At 33.8% G+C, this 15,045-nt stretch overlaps 1 protein-coding gene across 2 annotated transcripts; it reads right to left on the bottom strand.

Annotated features, from left to right (window-relative positions):
- Nucleotides 1–1,685: 1,685 nt before the first annotated feature.
- On the bottom strand, nt 1,686–9,722 carry LOC108202916 (protein EMSY-LIKE 3). 2 transcript variants are annotated; one of them, XM_017371527.2, is made up of 11 exons: nt 9,425–9,720; nt 8,086–8,297; nt 7,882–7,991; nt 7,520–7,766; nt 7,218–7,433; nt 7,069–7,137; nt 5,066–5,296; nt 4,905–4,973; nt 4,754–4,817; nt 3,647–3,710; nt 1,686–2,064 (listed from the first exon to the last, which is right to left on the bottom strand). In XM_017371527.2, exons 1-10 carry the CDS (start codon nt 9,450–9,452, stop codon nt 3,685–3,687), a joined length of 1,272 nt encoding a protein of 423 aa, XP_017227016.1. In that variant the 5' UTR covers nt 9,453–9,720; the 3' UTR covers nt 1,686–2,064; nt 3,647–3,684. The 2 variants fall into 2 exon arrangements, with proteins under 2 accessions (XP_017227016.1, XP_017227015.1); XM_017371526.2 differs by lacking the exon at nt 3,647–3,710 and having other exon boundaries at nt 9,425–9,722.
- Between the last annotated feature and the right edge of the window lie 5,323 nt (nt 9,723–15,045).

The raw sequence follows: 15,045 nt of genomic DNA on the forward strand, positions 1-15,045 counted from the left end.
CAGTTGATGCCAACAAGAAGCTTTCTGCTTCTGATGGTATACCACTTGATAATCCAAGTCTTTATCGCAAGTTTGTAGGCAAACTCCTTTATTTGACCATTTCCAGGCCAGACATTGCTTACATTGTCCACCATTTGAGCCAATTTTTACACTGTCCTCGTGCTCCTCACCTTTTAGCTGTTCAACGTGTGCTCCGTTATCTGAAAGGCACATCGTATCATGGACTATATTTTCCTGCAAACTGTGCACTTTCACTTCGAGCTTTCTGTGACAGTGATTGGGGGGCCTGTCTTGACACTTCCAGAAGCATCACAGGCATGTGTTTACTGCTAGGACATTGTCTTGTCAGTTGGCAATCTAGAAAACAGAAGGTTGTTTCTCGATCCACTGCTGAAGCTGAGCTCCGGGCTATTGCTGACACCTCGTGTGATATTTCCTGGCTTAGTTTGCTCCTTTCTGAACTACATGTTCCTCAAACTCCCCCCATAACCATCCACTGTGATAACCAAGCTGCTCTTGACATTGCAGCTGACCCCGTTTTTCACACTAAAACCAAGCATTTCGCTCTTGATTGTCACTTTGTGCGTGAACAAGTACAACTACAGCAAATCAATCCCATTTTCATCTCTACTTCTCTGCAGTTGGCTGATCTTCTAACCAAGGGTCTCCACAAACGTGCTCATTGGTCTCTCATGTCCAGCTTGAATGTGCTTTCTCCACATTCCATCTGAGGGGGGGCTGTTGATATATGAGAATGCCTATCGCAGTTATAAGAGTAGATTGATAAGCAGTTGTGATAAGTAGTTGTGATAGATTTTAGTTTGTTAAGATCAGTTAGTGATCATCTCATATCACCACCTCCTCCTGAATATAAACAGGCTAGATGCATTGTAACAGTTAGTTTAGTTTTCATTTTCTTTCTGTACAAGCTTCTCTGTAAAACTCTCTCTTGAGCTTATTCTTCTATAACAATGGCGTTTCATAGCTTTCTACACAATCTATAGTTTCACCATTGTTAACAAATAGCATGAGCATTGATAGGATTAAACTGGAATTAATATGCTTGCGAGAAATATTGTCTGGTCGTCTTTTCAGGAGCAATGTATCTTACAGACAAACGACACAGTGGCTGGAATGCCCACTTATTAAGATCTTATTGCCCACGTTCTCGGTGTTTTCACATCCTTGTTATTAAGATCTTATTGCCCACGTTCTCGGTGTTTTCACATCCTTTAGGCAGATGATAAGCTTGTTAAATGAAAGAAATTTATTATGGGGCCGTTGGGGCAAACTTAAAAGAGGTGACTTCTTGCTTAAACTAGAGAAGTGGAGCAGAAGTGAGAAGTAAATAAGTGAATAAAGTGTTTAGAAAAGAATCAGAAGCTGTGAGAGAGAAGCTAGGATTCTCAACTTCTTAAAAGTGCTTCTACTTCTTTACACAAACAGGTCAAGAAAAACAGAAGCCAAAAGCAAAAGCTGCTTCTGGCAAACAAACAGCCCCTATATCTCGATAAAATTTTAATACGAGCAAGTATATTCCGCCAAAAAGCAAAATATTTTAAGAGGGCATACCGCATACCTGCCCTCACTATGAAAAGAAACCCCTGTTACTCCTACAACCGGATAATATTTTCAAGTCATTTCGGGCATTGATACAAACCAGAAAAAATTGACTGGGCAATCCCTAGAAAAAACCGAACAAATTGAAGTTATGAAAAACCAGTAAATGAATGGCATGTGCTAATGGCCACTACAATAATTTTACAGTGATGCTCTGATAACTTTTTATGGAAATTATCATCCATCTAACCACTTTGCCAATGCTAACTATTGAACTTTCAAGCTACACTAAACCAACACTGAAATAAATAACAGGAAATATAGCATGATACAACAAGAAAGCTACGATCGAATTGTGCTTGTATATAAAATGGCATTTGCTTTTATCTGGTTGCTACCAAATCTCAAGTCAATGGTCACACTTCGCTACTCTATAATCTCATGTATCCTTCCTCCGTTATTCTCTGTCCATCTTTTGACCATGCATGAAATGACGACGTTCATCTGTTTGAATACAAAGACAACAAGAGATTACTAATAATCATATTTAATAAGTAGCATTTACATTAAATATATTGTATACATTGGCATAACTTAACAGCACCAAATGACAATCAAGAGAGTACAAGCCAAAATTCCACAATGATCCATAAGGCCACAAAATATTATTATATCATCCATTGGAACATATTAAGCCAAATATTAGAACTAATTGGAAAGAAAACAAATTTCACCATCATCGGAAGTAACGGGTTACTTCAATTTCAACAAAAAAAGTTTACTGATAACAACACTGTTTCAAACCAAATCAATTTGACAATCCCACATTTGCATAAACATGTGTAATATAATACCAGCTACTTAAAGTAATAATTATACAATTTTCTGCATCAATCTTTAACTTGTACCTAAACACTGATGTAAAGAATAGATTACCCCCACGGGACTGGATCATCTCTGTCAGCACTTAGTTTGTATTGTATAATTGATAAATATGTTTAATCATATATATCAAAACAAATTATATTTTAATCACTGGGTATAAATTTTGTATGTGTGGTATATCACGCCCCCGACTGCCAACTCAAATGTGATGATGTGCCGGGGTCACATATTAGGTGACTTTTCAAACATGCAAAACCTTAATCACTAGATCTAAATGGATGGCAATATGAGACACGGCCTGAAATCTGCACGAACCCAACCCAATTCGTAACCCGATTTGCGCGGACAAAACCCAGAAATGACCCAGTCAACCTGAAAGTGACCCGAAATGAGCCAAAATCAGAACTTCCTTCTCTTAAACTTAAATATTCAATTTCATGCAATTTTAAGTAATTTTAGCTTGACCCGAATGAACCCGTTTACAGCCACGAAACCAATCCGTAACCAGAAATTGCCATCCCATATAAATATGTTCCAATAAATTTTCTTGCTTATAAATCAAAATACCAATGTTCATCTTTACATCACTATGCTACTTCAATATGCAAATAATATAAACATATACACACAACTAATATTTTGAGAATAATAACTTACTTGACTAACATCACTAACATTGTGTGGGCGATTAGGTGATGAGAGCAAAGTCCAGAGGCTAGTTCTGTATGCACTTAAAGCTAAAATTTGAGGGTGACTAGTGAGTGTAGAAAAAGTACTCCAAAAAACTATTAGCGACTCCTTAAATTTCTGGGAGTCTCCCTTCACATCTATATATTAAGGCTCCTACCCTCCTAAGGTCAATATGGGTAATTAACTTCTCATCAGCACCCAAATGGGCACCTCATTGTCAAAAAATTCCTCCTAGACCAACAAATATAAGCAAATCCCAATAGGATGCATAATTTTAAACAAATTGTATAAATAAGTTAGTTTGATAAGTATTGATTTGACAATACAATATTAAAAAAATTTGTACAGAACAGCATATAAACTATTCGAGCTTGTCAGAGCAGGTAAGATAACCTATTCCAGAATTAGCATTCATGTTCAGAAATGTTGCATTGTTTAAGTCATGCTGGTGGGTTGTGTCGGGTTTTTTACATGTTTGAGCAAGTTTTGGTTCTTCATGGTCTAAGCTTACCTGACTGAGATCAATAACCACATACGAGCATAAATTTCTCAAGCATAGAGCCCTTCAGCAAGACCTATTTGACATCCATAGGAACATAACAGCCATATCTTAGTAGAGTGACTATCTTGATTTATTTGATATACTGACAATGCTAGCCTATGAATGTTAGAAAAAACTAAAATAGGGAACTCTGTGGTAAAGTGACCTCTGTTCACCTAAGATGCACGACAACGGGTCAAAAGGCCCAAAAACTTATTTGGGAGCAAGTGAGCAACAAAGAAGAATTTAGAAGCCTTCTTGAATTAGTTATTTATAATTCATAGCCACAGCTAATCATATGTTCAGTAAATCACATCTTTCATCTTTCAAGTCATTGTAGATTACTCCACACTTTGTAAGATATTCCTAGATTACTTGCATCGATTTTTAGCAGTGAAGGAACCTTCAAGAATTCTTCGTGCACCCGCAACTAGCTATGACACATCATAACCTTATAACAGACACATCCATTTCTTCCCTCCCTCTCTTCTTCCTATTTTGCAAATATCGTGTTTTAGCCATGCCAGTTTACCTGAACAGGCTCCAGGGGCCAATACCAGTCTGGCGCATTGTTGAATCCACGTAATCACATCTAGGCGATAACTTAGACCTAATCTTAAATTAACCAATAACCCAAAACAGTCCGCATGGGTCCAAGATTTAAGAAGAAAAACAAAGGCAAGCTATATCCTGATATGTGTGATCAAATGACACGTTCAATTAAAAAGCCGATTTCATAGACCGGCATCCTTTAGAGCCATAGTTTGTATTTTGAACCTCTACGAATTTGGTTTTATAAATGTCATTTCTACTATCAAAGCACATCTTTTGTTCGATTAAGACTAAAAAATCTTTCAAGACAGCTGACTATATAATAGATTCACATATACAACATGACTACTATTACTAGGCAACTCATTATATTAAAGAACATATCACAAAATTATAATAAGCATAAACCATAAACATTCTGTAATAATAATTTACGATTATACATATTATAAGCCAAAAAGCTAAATAACTATCATAAAGATGTTCGTTTACATGCACAGTACACCAACTAATTAAAGGACTTACCACTTTCACCATCAGATATTTCTGCTATCCGTGCAATAGCATCAGTGAGTGCTTGTTCATGGTCCTGCATGGCATTTGATTTTAGTTCTAATTCAGTAAACAATTGGCATTAAAACAACTTAAATATATAAAATGGACTATCTTTTCAGACCTTCAAAGTTTTTCTGGCCTTCTCCATTTCAATTGGATTAGGATGACTTGCACCAAAAACTCTCTCCACCTATTCCACATAAATCCAAGATTTACAACAATCAATTAATTTCAATACGTTTTGAGGTACTTCGAATCAAGGAAGTTATATTATAAGCCAACCTCCTTAATGAGAGCATCTGTATGCAGCAATTGTATATCATCTATACTCTTCTTTCCTATGCCATTCTGTGAAGGTGGAAAATCCTTTCTCGATTGTCCTTTTGGCAACCCCCTACCTCTTCCAGGACCTGGACCACCAGATCTATTCATTCCGGGGCCAGAACCACCATAACCCCCTTGACGAGAAATTCCTGGGTCTTCCCCCACCCACTGTATATCCTCAGGGGAGATCTGTCGGTAAAAATCAAAAAGCAAACTAAATTATAATTTTGTTTTCATGAGTAAATTAAAGAAAACAAAGACAATGCCAGGGGCCCAGGAGTAAAATTGATGCTTAAAGGTCCCAAGTTTTGTCCTAATATCCAGTTTCCCACCAAACAATTACAAAATCATGTGCATAAACACACAATATCTTATAGTCTGTAACCGCCCACTCAAACAATTACACAGGAGGCAAACAAAAGAGGAAATATTGTTTCATTAGCAACAAAATATTAACAGTTGACACTGATAAAAAAAAATGTTCATATATTTTAAGTAAATACTGGATTTACACACCATCTATCTTCCCCAATTCTCTTTATTTTTTTTCAGGATGTGGGTTGAAGGTTTTAGGGCGTGCCGACCCTGTTTTGGAGGAAATGGTTGTACGAGGAATGTGCTGTGGGGAATAACTGGTCTGTTTATGTAAGCAAGTGATAATTATACTTAACTGAATGTCAAAGGAGGTTAATATTTAGTTAAATGGTTATCTTATTAGAAGAAAGCTACAATATAAAATCAGCTTTCCTCACAAGTTGCTTCCCACAAAAACTACATGTGGCATTTCCTGAATAAGCTCTCTGAGCTTCTAAGGAAAATCAGTTGTGGTTTTGTCAAACACCTGCTTTTGGTTAAGTAAGCTATAAATTAATTTTTTGGTTTGGGAAAGCAATGGGAAAGGGTCTCTTTGCAAGCCAAAAAGTTATGCAACGCAGAACAAAATCACAAGAGAGTATTTTTACATGCAGTTGACTGCATAAAAAGTTTAACAGCTTCGCTCACACCACCCGATTTCAGTAAATTTGAAAACCGAAGTGGCAGTAAACTTATTTATAGATATACTTGAGGTACTATAAAAGAAAAAATCAACTATTAGGAGTATCGACATGATATAGAACTTCTGTGTGACACCTGTAGATAGGAAAGCTAATGAACTATACTAAGAGAACTAGATGCTACCACAGCGCAGGACCAAAAAGATGAAAAAATATGAATGCTGTCTTCAAAAGAATTAGCAATAATATCTCTTATGGCCATTTACACCAAAGACCAAAGAAAACAAGAAACATGACAGCTCAAAATGAAATGAAGTTGTGTTTCACTATTCTGCCTTCTTTAGAAATTTCCACAGAAGGTCCTTCTAAATGGTTAGTTAAAATATTATACAAAATTTATGCAGCCAAAAAAAAAAGAGAGGAAAGCTTTGGCTTCGGAAGATGACAATTCCGAGTGAGGGGCTTGCAGTAGCATTAGCAGAACAAATCAAAAAGAAGACCAGCACTACCAAGGAAATAACATTCAAATGGTCTGGATCCTATTTGGCTCCTAACACTAAGGAAACACAAATAGTAACTAATGAATTAAAATCTTAAGAAACCTGGAAAAGGGAGCATTTTCTAATGATAGATTATTTCCCCTTAATTGCCTCATGAATCACTTTCTAAAGGCATGTATATAATCCATCTGGACACAGAATATTTGAACCTCACACCAACATAGATCACTGGAACTCAATAGGACTCAAGTTAAATACATTATGTGACTACCTAAGATTTTGGAATCTCTGAAAGCCCTTGCAAAGACGAAACTTAAAGACTACAAAGTACAAATGGAAAAAGGAAATCAATATCTAGTCACGGAATAGTTGTCTTAGTTGCTATTTATACTACATAATCTCTATATAACTTTAAAATAGAAGCAACGAAAAAAGTGTATTAAAATGGTACTAGTATCATATCAACCTCTGTCAAATTGACCCACTCCCATGTCTCATTTGCAGTACCCATGTCATAAACAAGAGAATGCCGACCCTGGAAAACAAGTTAACATAATTCAGGATATACCTTTATTATATAAGTATCCATCGTTGAATGAAGATATCAGATTATACCTGAGCTTCGTCGTAGTTAGTTATAACAGCTTCATAGAAGTTATTGTCATCAGGCCATCTGGTTCTCACTTTTCTACCAATTAATGGAGAATAAGACGAGGCTCCAGCAGGTTCACTTCCATGGGCACCAGAAATACGATTGCCAAGCAGCCCCCGAGGAGTTGGACCTGGTGGAGGGTACTGTGTTTTTGAAGGGACACCTGGCAAAATGTGACCCTGCAATATAGATACAAGCACAGGAAGAACAAGGTTAAAGAACGATTCTAGTAAAATTATGCATCCTAAAAATACATGTGACTCACACTTTTTTGCTTCTTCCCCTTGACTCGTGAGATAGGTCCTCGTCTTGCAGCTGATGAAGAAGGCTGGTTCTGTGCAGCCACTGCTGGGTGAAAAGGAGATGGTCCGCCAAACGATTGAGAAGGTACTGATTGGTTTAACTTCTGTTTCTTGCGAGATGCCGAGACAGAGGGACTGGGCACTGGATCATGAACAGCTTGACTAGCAGTATGCAAGCCAGGTTGCAGCCCACCGGACTGTCTCCACTCCCTAATGGTGCCACAAAACTTATCCATTACTATAAAAACTAGACAGAAGGTCATTGACAGAAATATAAGTCAATTCGCAAACAGCAAACGTAAATTAAATTGGTAATATTAAAGACCTTATTCTTCTGATAACATCATCAGCATTAACCTTTCCAAGTAGCTCTCTGTGTTCTTCATTTGATAATCTCAATTCTTTTCTGAGCTCGGTTATTAAACTTTCTTTCTCCTGGGAAAAGAAGTTGATTAAGGAATCAATTTAACCTTGTCAAGCCAACATTAAGAGATCAGATTACATGATAAGAGAATGGCGCAACTTGTACCCAAGTAATGGCATCAGCTTGAGCTTTAAATGCTCTTAAAACTGAGCTATACGCTTCTTGCTCGAGATGATGAATCTGGGCCTCCATGTCAGTTTCACCATAAACCCTAGCGTATGGAACAGCACCTACAACCCCAGATCTTCCGTTCCCTGCCACGTTCGCACCTCTTATCACTCTGTTTTGATGTGATGGAGGGAGATCATCGTCGGTTCCTGCAATCATTCGAGAGGGGAATGCCTTTTTAGTAATACAACAACGTACAGAATAAGATCTCTCTTAATGAGGTATTAATCATTTCCCAACTATCCGCTCGAAGTCCAATATTTGTAACACATAGATATTCTAGAGCAAGCCACTATATCACTTTTCTTACAATCGGTTATCTGTAGAATAATGTGGCACATGACCAAAAGTTAATAATTGCAATCATAGGTTTCTCTATGCAGACTTGCACATAATAGTGTGCTACTCTTACCCGACAAAACTTCCAGTAACAGGTAATAACAATAGCCTGTGAGTGAAGCAGCATAAGATCCATACAAGGACATGGTAATCACTTCTTGAGAATAATTATATGGGTAAATTTGGTATTGGGACAAATGGACAGTTAAATAAAGAGGTGATATATATACATACATGTAAAGACTCTTTAAACATAGTTGTAACATAAAACCCAATCTTCGGACATTCTATTAGGAAAAAGCAAAGCCGAATTATGACGATTTATTGCATTAACATCCCCTAACTCGAACACAATATATTAACTACACTTGATACCGTGTATTAGTTTCTAATATAGAAACACCTATTATTATCACAATGATAGTACAAATAATAGCATTGGAATATCAACTTAAAACATGGAAGAAACTTCAATTCCATAAATAAAGCCTAATCCCAAACACAAACAGAATTCGTATCTCATTAATCTAAACACCAGTAAATTCAAAATGATATACAAAGATACTCCAACTTCACATAAACAAGAACAATATCAAATTTGGAAATTCGCAAACAACAAAACAAAATAAAAATCCCCAAACTCCCCCATTGGGTTTTCTCAGTTTTGAACTTATACGGCTCGCAAAAAGAAATATTGAACTCAATCGAAAATTCAATCAGGACAAAATTATCACCACAAAACATCCACCAAATTTAGTTATCTCAAAACAAAACATTATTTCAATCCAAAACAACTACAACTTCACGACATATTACACAACAAAACTTCAAACAACTAAACCTAACCCAACCCGACAACCAATCAAGAATTCAAGAAAACCCCTAATTCACACAAAATTAAACTAAAGATCCAATCTTTACACACAAATCAACTCACCGCTGCTATCAAATGGCTCGTAATCCATTGCCAGTTTGAGAACCCCCCACTTTCACTTCCAGATCAAGATTTTCACTCAAATCAATCTAAATTTTCGAACTTTCAGCCTAAATTACCACAAAAAATCGAGAAATAAAGCTTGAGATTGAGCGATAAAGAAAGAAATCACAGCAATTAGGTGCGGAGTCGAAAGATGAGAGTGTGTTTGGAGTGTCGCGGACTCGAAAGTGAGAAATTAGGGCAGAGTATTTGAATCTGATTAATTATTGGTTTGAGGTCCGCCTAGTTTGGTTGCTCTGACTTTTACGCATTGGGTTTTGGGTTTGAATCCAATCATTTTCTGTGGATATTTTCTATTACTAAAATATTTTCTATTATACTTTTTTTTTTTGAAACAAAAGTGTTAATTTTAATAATACTTATTTTATACTTATTTTGATTATATTTTTACTTATAAGTTATGAATATACATAAAATCATACAATAAATTTATTATTAATTAATTCAATATTTATAATTCTATGTATAAGTTATCGTTCGGAAACATGTGTCTTTTATTTCACCCTTCTACCTTCTGCCTTTCTAAAGGCAAAGGGGAGATCTTTTAAGAAAATGTATATTTACTTTTTTATTAAATTTGTTTAGTAAAGTTGATAATATTTAAAGTAGTATTGCAATATATTAATTAAGTTAATAAAAAAAATTTAATTGTGAATGATTTTTAGTTGTATATGTGTGAATAAATAATTATATAAAATCTGTTAAATAAAAAACCAATTATCATCATATATATTTCATATACAAGTATAATTCATAAAAATCTTCTATCTTTAATTTTTGTAATAAATTCACCCATATGTATGTGTGTGTATTAACATACTATTATGAAAATTACATTTGCACGCATTATTATCATGAAAATTACATTATGAAAATTAAATATATGTACTATATATATATATATATATATATATATATATATATATATATATATATATATATATATATATATATATATATATATATATATATAATTACTCCCTCCATCCCACCAGATTGTTTACATTCACTGTTTGCACGCATTTTGAAACTCTTATAAATAAAAAAATTTAATTTTTTTTGAATAAAAGTTTAAATATCAAACTTTTATTTAGGATTTTTTCAATAAAAAACATTAGAGAACTATAAAAAGTAACGTAAGGAACCTTGTGGGACAGAGGGAGTATATCACATATAACATACTAAATATTGAAATCTTTCTTAAAAATATATATTAAAAAATAAATTGAAAAAAAGCATATGCATATCCTAGTTATTATATTATTAAGGTTCAATTAAGAATTTGGACTAATTATTTGTAATTTTGTATAATCAATTAAATTTTGAGTAATTTTAACACATCAGAATAATTTGTTGTATACATTTGTATTTAATTATTATACAATGAATATTTTATATTTTAATATATAAATGAAGTTGTTTTCTTAAGATCATCAGTAGTTAAAATATTACTATATATATATATATCATAAAAAATATATCAAAATTAAATATTTATGTTGTTAGCATTGATATCATATCATAGAAGATGTGCTAGATTCGACGGTTAAACGTTAAAGGATGAGATTCGCACGAAGAGCTATGCACCTTAATCGATTGTGTTTGTGATGTAACATTTAATGAACATTAGGCAAAAACTAAGATAAAGCCTATCAACCTAAAAGGATGTCGTTTACAAATCGTCATTCATTTCATATTTAACCTACAAATAACGATGTGATATTCGACTTTTGATCACATAATTGAAGTAGGAATTATATATGAGAGTGGATGACCTCATTATTCATGTTGATCTCATTTTGGTAGTTTGGTATATACGCGGAAGTTATTAAGCGATTGTTGAACGCATTGAGTCATGAGGTATGTTCAGGAGTTTTTGAAGAGGTTTAGACAAGTGAAACTGGAACGAATTTTGAGAGAAAATAATGCTAATACAATGATTTAGCTTTAACTTAGCATCGATAAAATGGGAAAGGAAAAGAAGAAGGCACCGGATGAACCTCGAATGACATCAAGGGTTCAAAGCTTGCATGAAAAGGAAATGCTTCATGTTTAATAAAGATCAAGAAAGTCTAATTCTCGTCAAAGTTTAAGGTGTTAAGTTATGATCTGAATTATTATATTGTATTTTCTTAACAGTCAATTAGTCGAAAGCCCATTATCCGGACCAGAATATGGATTACCACATAGTTAGCTTTTATTCGAGTCGGTGTTTAGTATAATTTTTATATAATAGTTAAGTATCTCAGTTCTTTTTTAGCTTTGGAGATGGGGGTTCCCAGTTGTTTTGGTACTACAAGTAAAGGGAGTTCGAATATATATGGGCAGGGGCTTTTCTTAGGCATCTAATAACCATCATAGTTCAATATTCAATATTTCAAGAATATTATGATAAAAAAGACTCAAACTCGAGACTTCCTGCCAACATAATTTTGATAAGATGTTAAGTTATTGGTTTTTCTAAAACCTTAGTTTATTAGGTTACAAACACCTTAAATTGTTAGGTTATTAGCTTACACGACTACGAAAAAAATATATTTCAAATAACTTTTTATCGAGGATACTACAAAAATTAAAAAATAAGGTACAAAGCTGCGAGATGCGTGATTTTTAAGTGCCTGTTTGGGGTTGACGTTGTAAACCACACAGCACCTTTTTATCAAACAGCTCGCATAAAACTGTTTGGTAAACTCTGAAACAGCTTTTTTTAACCACGCTTTTTGTCCAAAAGCTGCTTTTTACAGAAAGCTGGTGTATCCCTGCTTTTCACAAAAGCTGATGTTGCGCGCAACTGTTACAGTTCCTGACATCAAACCCTCACACATGCATTTTTTATGTAATTATGTTCTAGGGTTTATTTTTAAAATAAAATAACATTTTATTATCACTTTGTTGATTTATTTATTTTAAAATGAATTAATCTTAATTAACAAATTTGAAGAAGTTGACGAAAATATTGAGTAGAAAATGTTTTATATTTTAAAAGTTGTTTTTATAAGCTGATCCAAAGCATAAAATTATTACATCTAGATAAAAGTAAAATAAGATAGAGGATATAATATCTAAAAGTAAAATGGTAAAAATATGAGAGGGGATATAATGATTTTATATTTTAAATAAAAATAAAATAAATTGAATATTTCATTTAAAATTAGTTCTCCAAATTTTAATAAATCATTTCCTAAAATCATTAAATTGGCACTGTAAAATAGCAAAAAAAACCTTCATAAATAACAAAAATAGAGCGAAAAATAAATTGCAGGAATCAAGTACGTGTAAAACACTTTTAACAATGTATTATAGTAAAAAACAATAACTTACTTTCTTATCGATATATAAAAGATAAACATGATCCTGTAAAGTTTGATTTTGTTTTAAAGGCAGGGCAAGAAACAAGAAACAGAGCAGGCTGTGGTCGAAAAATAACTGGTGCGCTCACCTCTCAATAAACTCATGTATATATTATTCCTGTAATATTATGTTTTGGTTGTGCTTGTTAATGCTGCACTTAATTTTGTTATAGTTCCTCTGTACATAGCTTAAGTAAATATTTTAGCTACGAAGTGGTGGTGCCCATCCTCTTCCTGACATAACTTATTGTTGCTTATTATGTATGAGTACGACACTGTTTTTCAAATCTTGTATGATAAATATCTTTTTTATTACAAGTTATATGAGTGGTAGGGTAAAGCAGAAGCCATAACAAGTCAAAAGATTTGCAGCCAACTTGATATAAAATTTTGTAATCAAGTTTATATGTTTACTGCTCCTCCTCTGTTTCTTTCTGTTTTTGCATTCACCTCGTATCAAATGGATCAAAATTCATTTGCTTGTTTTTATTTATTTTAGATAAAATATGGCACACAACACAGAAAAACAATCTACAGAGGAACTTAAGGATACTACAAAAACAAAGGCCAAATGGACAATGAATACAACACATATATTTTGTGATGTTTGCATAGCTGCCATCTACAAGGGATTGCGGCCTTCTACACATTTTAGTACAGAAGGATGGAAGATTGTTGTTTCTAACTTTCAAAAATTAAGTGGTTTAAATTATGAAAAACCAAAACTAAAAAATAAGCGGGACTTAATGAGGTCGGAATGGAAACTTTGGAAAGAATTAATAGGCAAAGAAACTGGATTGGGTTGGGATCCAAGATTGGAGACCGTGGATGCATCTCCTGATTGGTGGAAAACAAAAATTCAGGTAAATTTTATTTAGTATTTCATTTAATTTTTTTATCCAAATAAATTGCAGAAAATAGTAAATAATATGTATTGATGATTCACTTGCAGATGAATAAAGAGTACATTAGATTCCAGAAGAAAGGAATAGATCCTGATATCGTCAGCAAAAATGATTTTATGTTTGGAAGTACGGTTGCCACAGGAGAATTTGCTTGGGCTCCTTCTTCAGATGCAGATGCAAAGAAAGATCAAAATGCGGATGATATTATTAGTTTGAATGATTCTGCTGATGATCCGCTACAAAAGAGTATGGACAGATTCATAGAGGAGGAAGATATTGTTTCAGACGATAATTCTAACATTGGTAAGAAACGGAGGACACACCAAAAAAATATTGAATCTGGTCAGGGTACAAGTACAAGTACAAAAGATAAAGGAAAGAAACAGAGAATGAGTAGTGCTTCAAAATTACGTTCTGATATATCAAAACTGGTGGAAACAGTTGAAAAGAGAAGTGATACATTAGAAGTTGGTTGTACTATAAAAGAAGTTATGGATGATTTGCATGCCATTCCAGATATCCCCAAGAACACTGAATTGTACTATTTTGCTGTGACGATGTTTGAACAGAAAGCAAAAAGGGAGCTGTGGAAACACCTAGAGACAACAGAAGCTAAAGTTGGCTGGTTAAAATATCAAAAATAACAACAAGACATGAGAAATTCGAAGTATTAATTAAATTTAGTCATCTCAGAATACTTTTATTTACTTAAATATTTGTTGAGGAGTTTTAGTTTCTTATATTCAGCTTTAATCCACGACATTGAAATCTAATTTTGGTGTGTTATTATTTTTTATGAACTATTTTTCATGATACAGATGAGTTCTGGGATTTGATAGTGTGCACAACTGCTGCAATTACAGAGTATTATTGCACATTTATTCATAAAATCCCTTGTATGACATCTTATCAAACAGGTCATAAATGGATGCAAGAAATATTATCTATGAATGAAAATAGGTGCAAGATTATGTTCAGGATGGAAAAAGAAACATTTTTCCAGCTCTCTCATGACTTGGAAAATATTTATGAGCTAAAACCATCCCGGAAGATGTCAGTTATCGAAAAAGTCGGAATTTTTGTGTTCATTTTAGCTCAAGGTGCGTCAAATAGACATGCACAAGAACGTTTTCAACATTCTGGTGAAACAATAAGTAGGGTTTTCCATGAAGTTTTACAATCAGTTTGCTCATTTGCAAAAGAACTGATAAAATCTGACGATCCAGAATTTAAGAAGACCGCATCCCATATACTTAATGACCAGAGGTATATGCCTCATTTTAAGGTATAAATTTTTTTTCACAAC

The sequence above is a fragment of the Daucus carota genome, chromosome 9, assembly GCF_001625215.2.
Source record: "Daucus carota subsp. sativus chromosome 9, DH1 v3.0, whole genome shotgun sequence".
Lineage (NCBI taxonomy): Eukaryota > Viridiplantae > Streptophyta > Magnoliopsida > Apiales > Apiaceae > Daucus > Daucus carota.

What these genes read in the sequence shown, in the direction of transcription:
- LOC108202916 (XM_017371526.2), bottom strand. Translation starts at nt 9,452, where the DNA reads ATGGATTACGAGCCATTTGATAGCAGCG. An exon ending in CGAGCCATTTGATAGCAGCG is followed by an intron (nt 8,298 to 9,424) that starts GTGAGTTGATTT and finishes GAATGATTGCAG; the next exon opens with GAACCGACGATGATCTCCCT. An exon ending in AATATCTGATGGTGAAAGTG is followed by an intron (nt 2,065 to 4,753) that starts GTAAGTCCTTTA and finishes GTATTCAAACAG; the next exon opens with ATGAACGTCGTCATTTCATG.